The sequence below is a fragment of the Arachis ipaensis genome, chromosome B4 (assembly GCF_059453495.1).
Source record: "Arachis ipaensis isolate K30076 ecotype BB chromosome B4, ASM5945349v1, whole genome shotgun sequence".
NCBI classification, from domain to species: domain Eukaryota; kingdom Viridiplantae; phylum Streptophyta; class Magnoliopsida; order Fabales; family Fabaceae; genus Arachis; species Arachis ipaensis.
Genome location: NC_142439.1, coordinates 38,126,493 through 38,139,669, shown reverse-complemented (window position 1 = coordinate 38,139,669; position 13,177 = coordinate 38,126,493). Strand labels below are relative to the sequence as shown.

At 36.3% G+C, this 13,177-nt stretch overlaps 1 protein-coding gene across 1 annotated transcript; it reads right to left on the bottom strand.

Annotated features, from left to right (window-relative positions):
• Positions 1-997: 997 nt before the first annotated feature.
• LOC107636403 (small ribosomal subunit protein eS17x-like) lies at positions 998-12,224 on the bottom strand. The gene is made up of 3 exons (XM_021120170.2): positions 12,038-12,224; positions 10,456-10,536; positions 998-1,164 (listed from the first exon to the last, which is right to left on the bottom strand). The coding sequence occupies exons 1-3, from the start codon at positions 12,222-12,224 to the stop codon at positions 998-1,000; spliced, it is 435 nt and encodes a 144-aa protein (XP_020975829.1).
• Between the last annotated feature and the right edge of the window lie 953 nt (positions 12,225-13,177).

Here is a 13,177-nt window from a genome sequence, read left to right as displayed (position 1 = left end):
AAAAGTTAACAAAAAATTAAAATTTTAGTATTTTTATCACACAAAATTCATCTTTCATAGATATAATGTTAATTTTCTTATTTAATGAGTACTTTTATAAGTATTTGCAAAATTCATTAATACAAATGATTTTTTTTCTAAAATAAAAACAGTGAAGGTCATTACATTTGCTATCCTAATAACATCTTAAAAAAACTTATGGCAAACGCAAAAGATTGGATTTTAATTACCAAATTTTGCTATCACGTGAAATCACATTGATGTACAGATTAGCTTTTGTTAATTATGATGAATTATATGATGATTTATAGGGTATTAGGGTGTAAGTCATCTCGTTTGATTGACAAAACATGATTACTTTTTCTTTGAAATCGAGTTCAGACTTCTAACGAAAGTATGGAGTATTAGTTCGAACTGTGCAGCTACTTTGAATCCATATCATTTATGAACGAATTAATCACAACCGCGATTAATGGTATAACTCAACCTATTATGATTCCACTAAGTTTCCAGCAAAACGTCACAAAGAATAACCCTCTCGTGGTTTAAACAAAAATATATACTTTGAAGCAAACAGTTTGGCATCTCAACATCCACCAATTATAAGTTTCAAGCATAACACACCCCACAAAACTTGTGAAGCTTCTACAAATTCAAGTAACAAAATCTAATCGTATATATTTTAGTTTGATCACAATATCACCAATATATTGCCTCTAATTATAAGTTCATAACAAATCTAAACTACTATTACGCGTAAATATGAAAAATTTCTCGAATCAAATGCCACATAACAAAATCATAATCATCAAATATAAAAAAACAAATCGCAGAATTTAACTAACAAGTCACCAGTCACCACCACCGTATTAATTTCAAAGGACAATAATAAAAAAACAAAAACCAAAACGGTTCAAGCAAAACACATTACTTTTCACCCAAATTAAGAACCCTAATATCGATAAGAGGATACCAAAACATTGAAAAATTCTGTTTCTCAGTACCTCTGCTGAGCACCGCTGAATCCAGCGCCAGGGTGGCCAAACAGAATCTGCTGAACAGGAGCAGGATTGACCTGAGTGATTCCAGGGATGTCAGACATACCTAGAGATTGAAGCATGTCGATAGTTTCCTTATCAACCTCGATATGCTGAATGTCAATGGTGGATGACGAACGGATTTCTGCTAGTAAAGAATCTTGCAAATAAATAAGTTCTCGTTGCTAGTATAGTTTCTAAACCAACAAAGAATCCCTTCATACAAAAACTTGGTTGTCACAAGTAACAAAATCCAATAAAATTTATAACCGAAGTATTTAAACCTCGGGTCGTCTCTCAAGGAATTGCAGGGAAGTATGATTTATTATTGGTTATGGAAAAAATATCTTTTTGGGTTTTTCTAAGATAAGAAGCAACAATAGTAAATGGCAATAGAAACAAACTAACTATAAAAATTCTTGGTAAGGTATGAGAACTGGAAATTCCATCCAAGTTATCCTTATCAGGTGTGATGAGAATTGTTATTGTTCCCACTTAGTTAACCCTTACTAAATAAAGGAAAGTCAAGTGGACTAATCAATTTGATTCCTCAAGTCCTAGTCAACTCCTATGGAAAGACTAGCTTTAGAGGGATCCAAATCAATCAGCAATTTCCAATTTTCAATCAACAGCTGAATTTCACAACTCAAGTGTCACCAATTACTCAACCATAGCCAAAAGGGAAAAAATCCAAATAATTTATATCCTAAATAGAAGAAAGCAATCATAACTCTGAAATACCTCAAATTATATTAAATAAAGAAAATCAATTCTAACATGGAATTCATAAATCAAATTGGAAAAATAAATAAACTAAAGAAATAGAATAAATAAAAGTAGAAGAGAACATAAATTAAAGGAACATTGAACCTGGAATGAAGAAGCAATTCTAAAATTAAGAGAAATCCTAAATCCTAAAACCTAAGAGAGAGGAGAGAGCCTCTCTCTCTAGAAACTACATCTAAAAACCTAAAATTGTGAATTATGAATGTTCTCTTTATGAATGAATTGATTTCCCCACTTTATAGCCTCTAATATGTATTTTTTGGGCCAAAAACTGGGTCAAAAATAGCCCAGAAATCGCCCCCAGCGATTTCTGATACGTCCAGCACGTGGCAAAGTCAAGCGTACGCGTTGTCCATGCGTGCGTGTCACTTATCTTGAAGGAAGCTATGGCAAATTATATATCATTGTGAAGTCTCAGATGTTAGCTTTCCAACACAACTAGAACCGCCTCATTTGGACTTCTGTAGCTCAAGTTATGGTCGAATTACTATGAAGAGGTCAGGCTGGACAACTTAGCAATTTCTTCAACTTCTTGTATTCCTTCCACTTTTGCGTGCTTCCTTTCCATCCTCCAAGCCATTCCTGCCTGTAATCCCTGAAATCACTTAACGTACATATCACGGCATCGAATGGTAATAAAAGAGGATTAATATTAGTAAATATACGGTCAAAGAAGCATGTTTTCAATCATAGCACAAAATTAGGAAGGAAAACGTAAAACATGTGAATTGTAAGAATAAGTGTGAGAATAATGATAAAATTCACTAGATTAAGCACAGGATAAACCCTAAAAATGGAGTTTATCAACCTCCCCACACTTAAACATTAGCATGTCCTCATGCTAAGCTCAAGAGAACTAAAAGAGTGAAGAGGAATGGTAGAGAGTATGAAATGCAACCTATCTATGTAAATGCAACTACATGCAAAATGTTTCTACCTACTTGGTTAAAAGTAAACAAATCCTTCAAGAACAAATATGAACTTGATTTCACTAATTCAAATCATAAAAATGAAGTACAAGTAGACTTGCAGAAGAAAATAGCTCATGAGAGCCAGGAACAAAGAATCGAGCATCGAACCCTCACTGGAAGTGTATACACTCTAATTACTCAAGTGTTTAAGGTTCGATTCTCTCGGTTCTCTACTAATCTTGCTTTCTAAGACTTTCTCTTCTTCTACCAATCAACATCAATTTAATGCACAAATACACATATCAAGAGGTCTTTTAAGGGTTGTAATGGGGTTAGGGTCAAGGTAGGATTGTATTTGGTTAAGTGGACTAAAATTCGAATCCTTAATTAACCTAAACTTCTCACCTAACTTAGGACAATCCATGTAATCATAATATAAAGCCTAACTACCCATTAATTATGTTTTCCACATATTCATGCATCCGAATTTGAGTAAAACTCATATGCATTGCTTTCACTATTTACTTTGGGGCATTTTGTCCCCTTTTTGTTGTTTGCTCTTTTTTCTTTTCTTTTCTTTTCTCTCTTTTTTTTTTCATAATTTTTCTTTCTTTTTCTTTTCTCAAGGCATATGATTAAGGTATTGAATGCATGAACATATTCTCAATATTCTTTCACATTTTCAGAAAATTCTAACATACTCGATTTTCAAACCAAATTTTTCCAAACCCAATTTCCCCACACTTAAATCATAAGCACTCTCACTAGTCTAAGCTAACCAAGGATTCAAATTAAGGACATTATTGTTTTCTTCTTAGAGTTAATGATGTGCTAAAGTAAATAATAAAAGGGGTAAAATAGGCTCAAATTGGTTTGGAAAGGATAATGAAAGATTAAGGTCATATGGGTATGTAAGCTTAGTGAAACAAGGCCTCAATCACATAAGTTCATGCATACATTAAACAATGGAAATATAGAATCAAGCAAGACAAAGATCACAATTTTAGAGAGAACAACACACACCAAAAAAATAAAATATTGGTTGATAAGATGCAACCAATCAAGTAGGCTCAAAATCTCACTGGTTTTGTGTGTTCGAGCTCTAAAACCATGTTCCAAATTAAAATTTCTTCAAACAAGTTTTTCAAAAAATTTAATTCAAATTAGTGAAATGTTATAAAAAGTTTCTTGATAAAGAAAATATTACTTTAACCAAGTGGTGGTAAAATATGCACAAAATCAAACAAATATGCAATCAAACATGCAAATGCAACAATGAACAAACAAAGAAAATAAAACATTGGTGTTGAGAAGAAAATAACTAACCCACGGAAGTCGGTATCGACCTTCCCACACTTAAAGATTGCACCGTCCTCGGTGCATGCTAAGATGTGCAAGTGGATGGGTGGCTCCAACTGACGCTTTTCTCCAATGATTGTGCAGATGTACTTGTCTGTTGCCCCATGTAAACATTTTCTGTTTCCCTTCCTCGGTGGCCATCCTGAAAGAAGAGGAAAAAGAAGAAAAGTAACCCAAAAACAAAGATAGGAAACAATTTAAAATATGGTTGGGTTAATGCCAAATGATGAGAGTCTCAATTACATGGTAGCTACAACATGCAAGTGAGAAAGCAATAGAAGCAAATGGCATATCAATAGTGCAAAAAAGTACAATAATAGGGGAGAGAGTGTGGGTAATGAAAGACAATATAGGTTCATGTCAATGTAAATGGAATACAAGTATCATAAAAAAATTAGCATTGACCTATAAATAATATTACCCAACGATGGAAACAAGTCACGAAGCACCAAAAGAAAGCAAGAGAAATGCAACAGTAGAATAAGGACATTTAACACCAATAGAAAAATAATAAACATAGAAAAGAAAATAAAAACATGTATACAGTTAAAATGTAATGAACGAAAATATACAATTAGATTAAGTAAAATAGAATGAAAGAGAATAAGGAGGGAAAGTCAAAGAAATGAAGAAGAAGGAAGTAAGAAAGGAAAAAGAAAGAATAAGAAGGGAGAAGAAAGAATTAGGATTAGGGGAGAAAAGATAAGAATTCTGGTGCAGATCTAGTGAAACTGTGCGTTGCATGTGACGCGGATGCGTGCATCACGCATTCGTGTGAGTTGTGCTGTTTTCAAGTGACTCGTACGCGTGGGGGACGCGTACGCGTGAAATAAATTGTGCTATTGGCGTGAGAGCAGCCTCGCGCATGCACAACTCTCTGTTCAATTCGCATATTTGCCAAAAATTGAACCGACGCGTGCGCGTGAGGGACGCACACGCGTGGATGGCCTGGAAGGGAAAATGACGCGTTCGCATATGGGACGCGCACGCATAATTTTGCTCGTGCTCCTAGCACTATTCCAGCATCAAGGCATCTCAACTCTCTGCCCAAACCTTGTTTATGTCGATTTTGCAAGGTCACGCGTACGCATGGGTGACGTGCACACGTGAAGTGCCAAATGTTCAAAATGACATGCACGCGTGAGGGACGCGTGCGCGTGGTGATGCTTGTGCGATTGGCACACTTTTTGCATTACTCCCACACAACTTTCTGCCACGTTTTTCTCTTTCTCTCTTTTTTTATGTGTATGCAGAATGCAAAATGCAGAATGCAGGTGAATATGCAGAAATTATGAATGAACACTAGTAAAAATAAAATAAAATAAGATTAAAAATAAAAAGAAACGATTATACCATGGTGGGTTGTCTCCCACCCAACACTTTTAGTTATAGTCCTTAAGTTGGACATTTGATGAGCTCCCTGTTATGGTGGCTTGTGCTTGAACTCATCCAGGAATCCCCACCAATGTTTGCAATTCCAATATCCTCTGGGATCCCACACTAGTTGCATAAATCCTTCAAGCAAGTTAAAGCAAGTGACAAGGCCCCAAGAGTGTTGATTGCTAAAATGAATTCCGGGGTCCCAAACCTTGCTTTTGCACCCATCTTCTTATTGATCATCATTTTTCCACTTGGGTGGTGAACAATTGGAATTCTCACGGAGACATCCAAACAATTTCCTAGACCCATTCAATTGAGAATTATACCAGCTCTTATACTTCAATTTGGAGCATGCAACCATATTGAACCTTGTATTACAACTCTTACCACTAACCATCTCCCTCTTACTCTTATAGCCACAAAAAGCTCTAAGTTGCCCATCCGTCTCAAGCAAAGCATATTCAGGTGGGCTAATTATGTTTAGAGATGAGAGATTTACCCACTTGAATGAAGGAACAGATGGTGATGGCTTTGGGGGAGAGGTCTCCAACAACTTTGGCAAGGTGTTTTCCAGCTCCATTCCCTTGAGCTCTTCCTTGACAACTTCCACCTCTTTGCAAGCTTCTTCAGTTTCAACCTCTTCCTCTTGGTAGCTTTCTTCTAATTCGATCTCTTCTTCATTGTTCACTAAGGGCATGGGAGGTTGTGCTTCTTCTTCTTTAATCTCCATGTCAAGTCCAATGGGAGAGGATTCAAATGTAGATAAGAATTCATCAATGATTGAATCCATCTCTTGATCATCCCCTTCAAAGTCTTCAACCATGATATGCCTTGGAGGTTGTACACCCTCCTCAATATCAAATTCAAACTCCTTAAAAGGGGGCTCTATGACTGGGCTCTCCCATGGACATTCCGCATCTCCTAAGTCTTTAACCAATTCTTCTTCTTCGATAATTCCGGCTTCCTCCACTTGTTCCAATACAAAGTCATGCTCCTTACTGTCCACCGGAGTTTCTAGTGTCTCCTTCATGCTACGTTCTTTATTAGATTCTCCACATGAAGCCATGGGGGTTCCTTGAGTGTCCGAACGTTGGGAAGCTAATTGATTTATTGCTTGCTCCAGTTGATGAAGGGTTGCATAAAATTGATCCACTATTTCCTTGAGACGATCCTGTGATTCTTGTTGCACTCGGCTATCATAAATAGGATCATAGTGCTCTTGGATTGATGGATATGGACATGGTGTATATGGAGGTAGTGGTTCTTGGGAGTAATTGGGTTGGAATTGGGGTGGCTCTATGTTTGGTTCATACGGTTCATAGGGTGGTTGGTATGGTGGATAAGGGTTGGGGTCATATGGAGGTAAATGGTGTAAAGGTGCTTGTGAGTATGGTGGTTCAGAGTTATGTTGAGGAGGGGGTTCATAAGCATATGGTGGGGCTTGTTAGTAACTACAAGGGGGTCCACCATATTCATCATCTTGGTACGCTCCTTGGAATGGATCTTGACCATAGTAATTTGGTGGAGGTGGTTTGTCACGAAAGGGTCCACCATAACTATTGTCTTGGTATGCATCACAGAATGGTTGTTGGTTATAGCGCATTGGAGGGGGTTGTTGCCAAGAGGGTTGATCAAACCCTTGTGGCTCCTCCCATCTTTGATTCTTCCAACCTTGATGCCTGTTCTTATTATAGCTTCCATTCCTTACAACAACATTGGAACCAAACTTAAAGCCAGAGGGGTGAGAATTCATAGTAGCAAAAGAAATAAAAACTAATAGAAATTAATGAAAATAAACTCCTAAAACTAGAAACACTAACAAAGAAACGAAAAAGCAAATATTTACAATAACCAATAATAAAGCACACGTTTGCAATTCCCTGGCAAGGGCGCCATTTTAATGAACGGATTTCTACTAGTAAAGAATTTTGCAAATAAATAAGTTCTCATTGCTAGAATAGTTTCTAAACCAACAAAGAATCCCTTCACACAAAAACTTGGTTGTCACAAGTAACAAAACCCAATAAAGTTTATAACTGAAGTATTTAAACCTCGGGTCGTCTCTCAAAAAATTGTAGGGAAGTATGATTTATTATTGGTTATGGAAAAATTATCTTTTTGGGTTTTTTTAAGATAAGAAGCAACAATAGTAAATGGCAATGGAAACAAACTAACTATAAAAACTCTTGGCAAGGTATGAGAACTGGAAATCCCATCCTAGTTATCCTTATCAGGTGTGAAGAGAATTGTTATTGCTCCCACTTAGTTAACCCATACTAAATAAAGAAAAGTCAAGTGGACTAATCAATTTGATTCCTCAAGTCCTAGTCAACTCCTATGGAAAAAATTGCTTTAGAGGGATCCAAATCAATCAGCAATTTCCAATTTTCAATCAACAGCTGAGTTTGACAATTCAAGTGTCACCAATTACTCAACCATAGCCAAAAGGGGAAAAATCCAAATTATTTATATCCTAAATAGAAGAAGGCAATCATAACTCTGAAATACCTCAAATTGCATTAAATAAAGAAAATCAATTCTAACATGAAATTCATAAATCAAATTGGGAAAATAAACAAACTAAAGTAATAGAATAAATAAAAGTAGAAGAGAACATAAATTAAAGGAATATTGAACCTGGAATGAAGAAGCAATCCTAAAATTAAGAGAAATCCTAAATCCTAAAACCTAAGAGAGAGGAGAGAGCCTCTCTCTCTAGAAACTACATCTAAAAACCTAAAATTGTGAATTATGAATGTTCTCTTTATGAATGAATTGATTCCCCCACTTTATAGCCTCTAATTTGTATTTTCTAGGTAAAAAACTGGGTCAAAATAGCCCAGAAATCACCCCGAGCGATTTCTGATACGTCCAGCACGCGGCAAAGTCATGCGTACGCGTCATCCACGCGTACGCATGGATTGAATTTTCTCCAGGTCATGTGTGCGCTTGATCCACACGTGCTGTCGCCTATCTTCGGGGCAGTGATGATTAGACTTTTGTGTGGTTTAGAATTTCACAAATAAAATCTCGTTGTAAAGTATAGTTTCTAAACCAACAATAATTCTTTCATACAAAAATTTGTTTGTCACAAGTATAAACCCCTAAAATCTATAAACCGAAGTATTGAAACCTCGAGTCGTTCTCCCTAGGAATTGAAATAAAGTGCCTTGTTATTGGTTATGAGGTATGTTTTGGGGTTTTTGAATAGAGACATGAAATGTAAATGGCAATAAAAAATAAACTAACAACTAACAAAGTTCTTGGCAAGGTATGAGAACTAGAAGTCCTATCCTAGTTATCCTCCTCAATTGTGACCACAAATTATCCATTGCTACCACTTAGTTAACCTCTAACCATGGAGGAAAGTCAAGTGGATGAATCAACTTGATTCCACAAGTCCTAGTCTACTCCCAAGGGAAAGACTAGCTTTAGTGTTATCCAAATCAATTAGCAACTTCTAATTATCAATCAACAAAGGAATTAGATAACTCAAGCGTCACTAATTACTCTACCTAGGCCAAGAGGAACAAAATCTATACTAAAATCCAACCAAGCATTTTATTAAATACTTGGAAGGCATAAAAGGAAAGCATAGTAAAAAGTGCAAGGAAAGTAAATCTACACTACTCAATTGCAAGAAATCAAACAACAACAAATCAAATGAACAATAAAGGAACATGAAAACATAAATTGCATTGAAATGAAAATAGAAGAAACAAAAGTGCATGAACATAAAAGTAGAGAATCACAAGAATGAAATACAAAATTAGAGAGAGGAGAAGAAGAGGAACTAGAAATTGTAAAGGAAAAGTAAATCAAAGCATGAATTAAACATAGATCTAAGAATTCCTAATCTAGATCTAACCTACTCCTAATTCTAGAGAGAAGAAAGAGCTTCTCTCTCTAGAAACTAACTAAAAGCATGATAAAACTAAAATAAAACTAAACTAATGACTAGATGTCTCATCCCTCTTCAATCCTTAGGTCAAATAGCATTAGAAATGAGTTGGATTGGGCCCACAAGGCTTTAGAATTCGCTGGCCACGTATTGCTTTAAGTGGATCATATGGCAGCAACGATGAATGCGTGTACAGTGTGCGTACGCGTCACCATACATATAGAAACTATGGAAAATATTATATCATTTCGAAGTCCCAGATGTTAGCTTTCCAACGCAACTGGAACCACATCATTTGGACCTCTGTAACTCAAGTTATGGTCATTTAAGTGCGAAGAGGTCGGCTTGACAGTTTTTGCGATTCCTTCATTTCTTCATGAGTTCTCCATTTTTACATGCTTTTCCTTCATTCCCTTGATCCATTCTTTGCCTCCTAAATATGAAATCACTTAACAAACATATCAAGGCATCTAATGGAATCAAAGGTAAGTTAATATTAAACAATTAAGGACTTAAAAAGCATGTTTTCACTCTTAAGCACAATTAAAGGAGAATTTACAAAATCATGCTATTTCATTGGATAAATGGGAGAAAGGTTGACAAAACTCTCTAAATTCAACACAAGATAAACCCTAAATATGGGGTTCATCAGGCAGATATGGGAAATTATATATCGTTGCGAAGCCTCGCATGTTAGCTTTCCAATGCAACTGGAACCGCCTCATTTGGACCTATGTAGCTCAAGTTATGGTTGAATTAGTACGAAGAGGTCAGGCTGGACAACTTAGCAATTTCTTCAACTTCTTGTATTCCTTTCACTTTTGCATGCTTTCTTTCCATCCTCCAAGCCATTCCTGCCCTGTAATCCCTGAAATTACTTAACTCACATATCACGACATCGAATGGTAATAAGAGAGGATTAATATTAGCAAATATAAGGTCAAAGAAGCATGTTTTCAATCATAGCACAAAATCAGGAAGAAAAACGTAAAACATGTGAATTGTATGAATAAGTGTGAGAATAATGAATAAAATCCACTAGATTAAGCATAGGATAAACCCTAAAAATGGGGTTTATCAGCAGACACATCAGGAACGAAGTCCATGCGATGCTCCCTCTCCTCTTCTTGAAGCTTGAGGGAGATGCCTCTGACCGGTCCCTGATAAACCATTATTTTATGGTCTATATTGTGTTTAATTGTGTGGTTTTATCAAATATTTATCCACTTATTCATATGATTAGCATGTATTTACAACTCCTTCCAAAAATTACTCCATGGTTGAAAACTTGCTTCTTAGAGACTTTTAATTATGTATTTTAATTCTCCTTTATTCCATTCGATGCCGTGATCTGTGTGTTAAGTGTTTCAGGCTTTATAGGGCATGAATGACTTGGAAATTGGAGAGGAGGCTTGCAAAAATGGAAGGAACATAAGAAATTAAGGAGATGACCAGCGAGAAGCGACGCGGACGCACGGCTCACGCGACCGCGCGAAATAGAGAAAATTGCAGTGACGCGCTCGCGTGCCTGACGCGAACGCATGGATTGGAAACTGCACAAGTGACACGAATGCGTGGATGACGCGCACGCGTGGCAAGGCAAAACGCTGGATAACGCGAATGCGTGGATGACGCGATCGCGTGACGTGCGTGATCTGCAGAATATGCAGAATTCGCTGGGGGCGATTTTGGGCCATGTTTTGACCTAGTTTTCGGTCCAGAAAAGCAGATTAGAGCCAGGGACACATGCAGAGACGAGAAGAGAGATTCATTCCGCATAATTTTTAGTTTGAGATCTGACTTTACTCCTCCTCTAGGTTTTCTCTCTACACATTCATAGTTCTTAAAATTTTGTTTTTATTGCTTTTTGGATTGGGATATTGAGAAGAGTTATTACCTCCGCCAAGACTTCATCATTCTAGTTTGTTTCCTTACTTGTCACTTACTCTTTCATATCCTTAATTTATTTAGAGTTACTATTGGATTATTTTTAGAATTTATTAATACAAGAACTATTTTTATTTTTAATTGATCCTTTTGATTATTATTTATCATGTCTTTCTTTATTTCCCTTTCTTATTTTGTGAAGTTTTCATTCATAATGAGCGAGTAGTTCCATAACTTGATTGGGAGTTGATTGAAAGGAGAACCTTGAGTTGGAATGCTCAAAAGTAAAATTGTAATTGGGTTTATTGTTGGATCGCCCTCTAATTACTGACACTGATCCTTCCCAAGGGAGAGGCTTAGAACTTGTGAATAAAAATAGACTTCTAACTTGCTTGACTTTCCTCTACCTGGTAAAGGATAACTAAGCAGAACAACCTTCAATTATCGATTAATCTTGGGAGAACTCCAACAAGGATACGACCTCCGACTAATCTACTCCCGGTCAAGATTTTTATTTAAATTACATAAATTCTTTGATTTAATTTCCTGTTATCAAACTAAAAACCATTTTTGAAAACATCTGATTAATAAAATAGCACACCTTTCTGTAACTCGTTGGGAGACGACTTGGGATTCATACTCCCAGTATTTTAATTCTAATTTTTGTGACAACCCTTCTAAATTGATAAGCGGATTTTTGTTGGTTAAGAACTGTACTTGCAACGTATCTCTTATATTAATTTCTTAATCCGCCAATTTCCGCCACGTAAGTCCCTTCTGGATTCGCTTCATGAAGTGAGTGGAGAAGCCTGCGATCTTGTTGCGGAGCCTCTTGGAAGGGATGAGTGTGACTTCTTCTAGAACCTTCTTGGTGGTGTGGAATTCAAGGGTGATGCAAGAGTAGTACCTCTCGATGACTTGGCATGAAGATTTCTTCACCGTCTTAGTTCTCACGTGCCCCATTCTCTCTCTTCTCTCTCAGTGTGGGAGCGGCAACTAGGGGTGCACATGGGCCGGATGAAGCCGGATTTGATGTGACCCAGACCCGACCTGAAATATACACAGAGTCTATTTATTAGACCCGACCCTATACCCGATGAAACCAACACACTTTTGGGCCACAATTATACCGGGTGAAAACTGGGCCGTTAACATTACATTACATTGATATCTTCTTGTAAGTTAGCATGTAAAAGTATCCAAATTTCCAAGACTCCATCCATTATTTGACATGGTAAAATTCACTTTGAAAAATATAACAAGAACCAACCCTTCTTCAAATTTAAAGCATAACCACAATCAATACTAATATTGTTTAATAATACCAAATATTTAAATCAATACAAATAACACAATACTACACATTAGTGTAAAGTCTTATGCATTCTAAACATAAAACATTAACTTGTAGTCTTATAATGACTAATAACACAAAATATTAAGGTTTACAATACTTAAATTCCACATAAGAATAGCCATGATCCATCACTAATAACACAAAATATTAATTGTGTATGATGACTGATGAGCGGATATTTTATACGCTTTTTGGGGTTAATTTCATATAGTTTTGAGTATGTTCTAGTTAGTTTTTAGTCTATTTTCATTAGTTTTTAGGAAAAATTCATATTTCTGGACTTTACTATGAGTTGTGTGTTTTTCTGTAATTTCAGGTATTTTTCTGGCTGAAATTGAAGGAGCTGAGCAAAAATCTGCTTCAGGTTGAAAAAGGACTGCTGATGCTGTTGGATTCTGACCTCCCTGCACTCAAAGTAGATTTTCTGGAGCTACATAACTCTAAATGGCATGATTTTAATTGCGTTGGAAAGTAGACATCCAGGGCTTTCCAGCAATATATAATAATCCATACTTTGCACAAGGATAGACGACGTAAACTGGCATTCAACGCCAGTTCT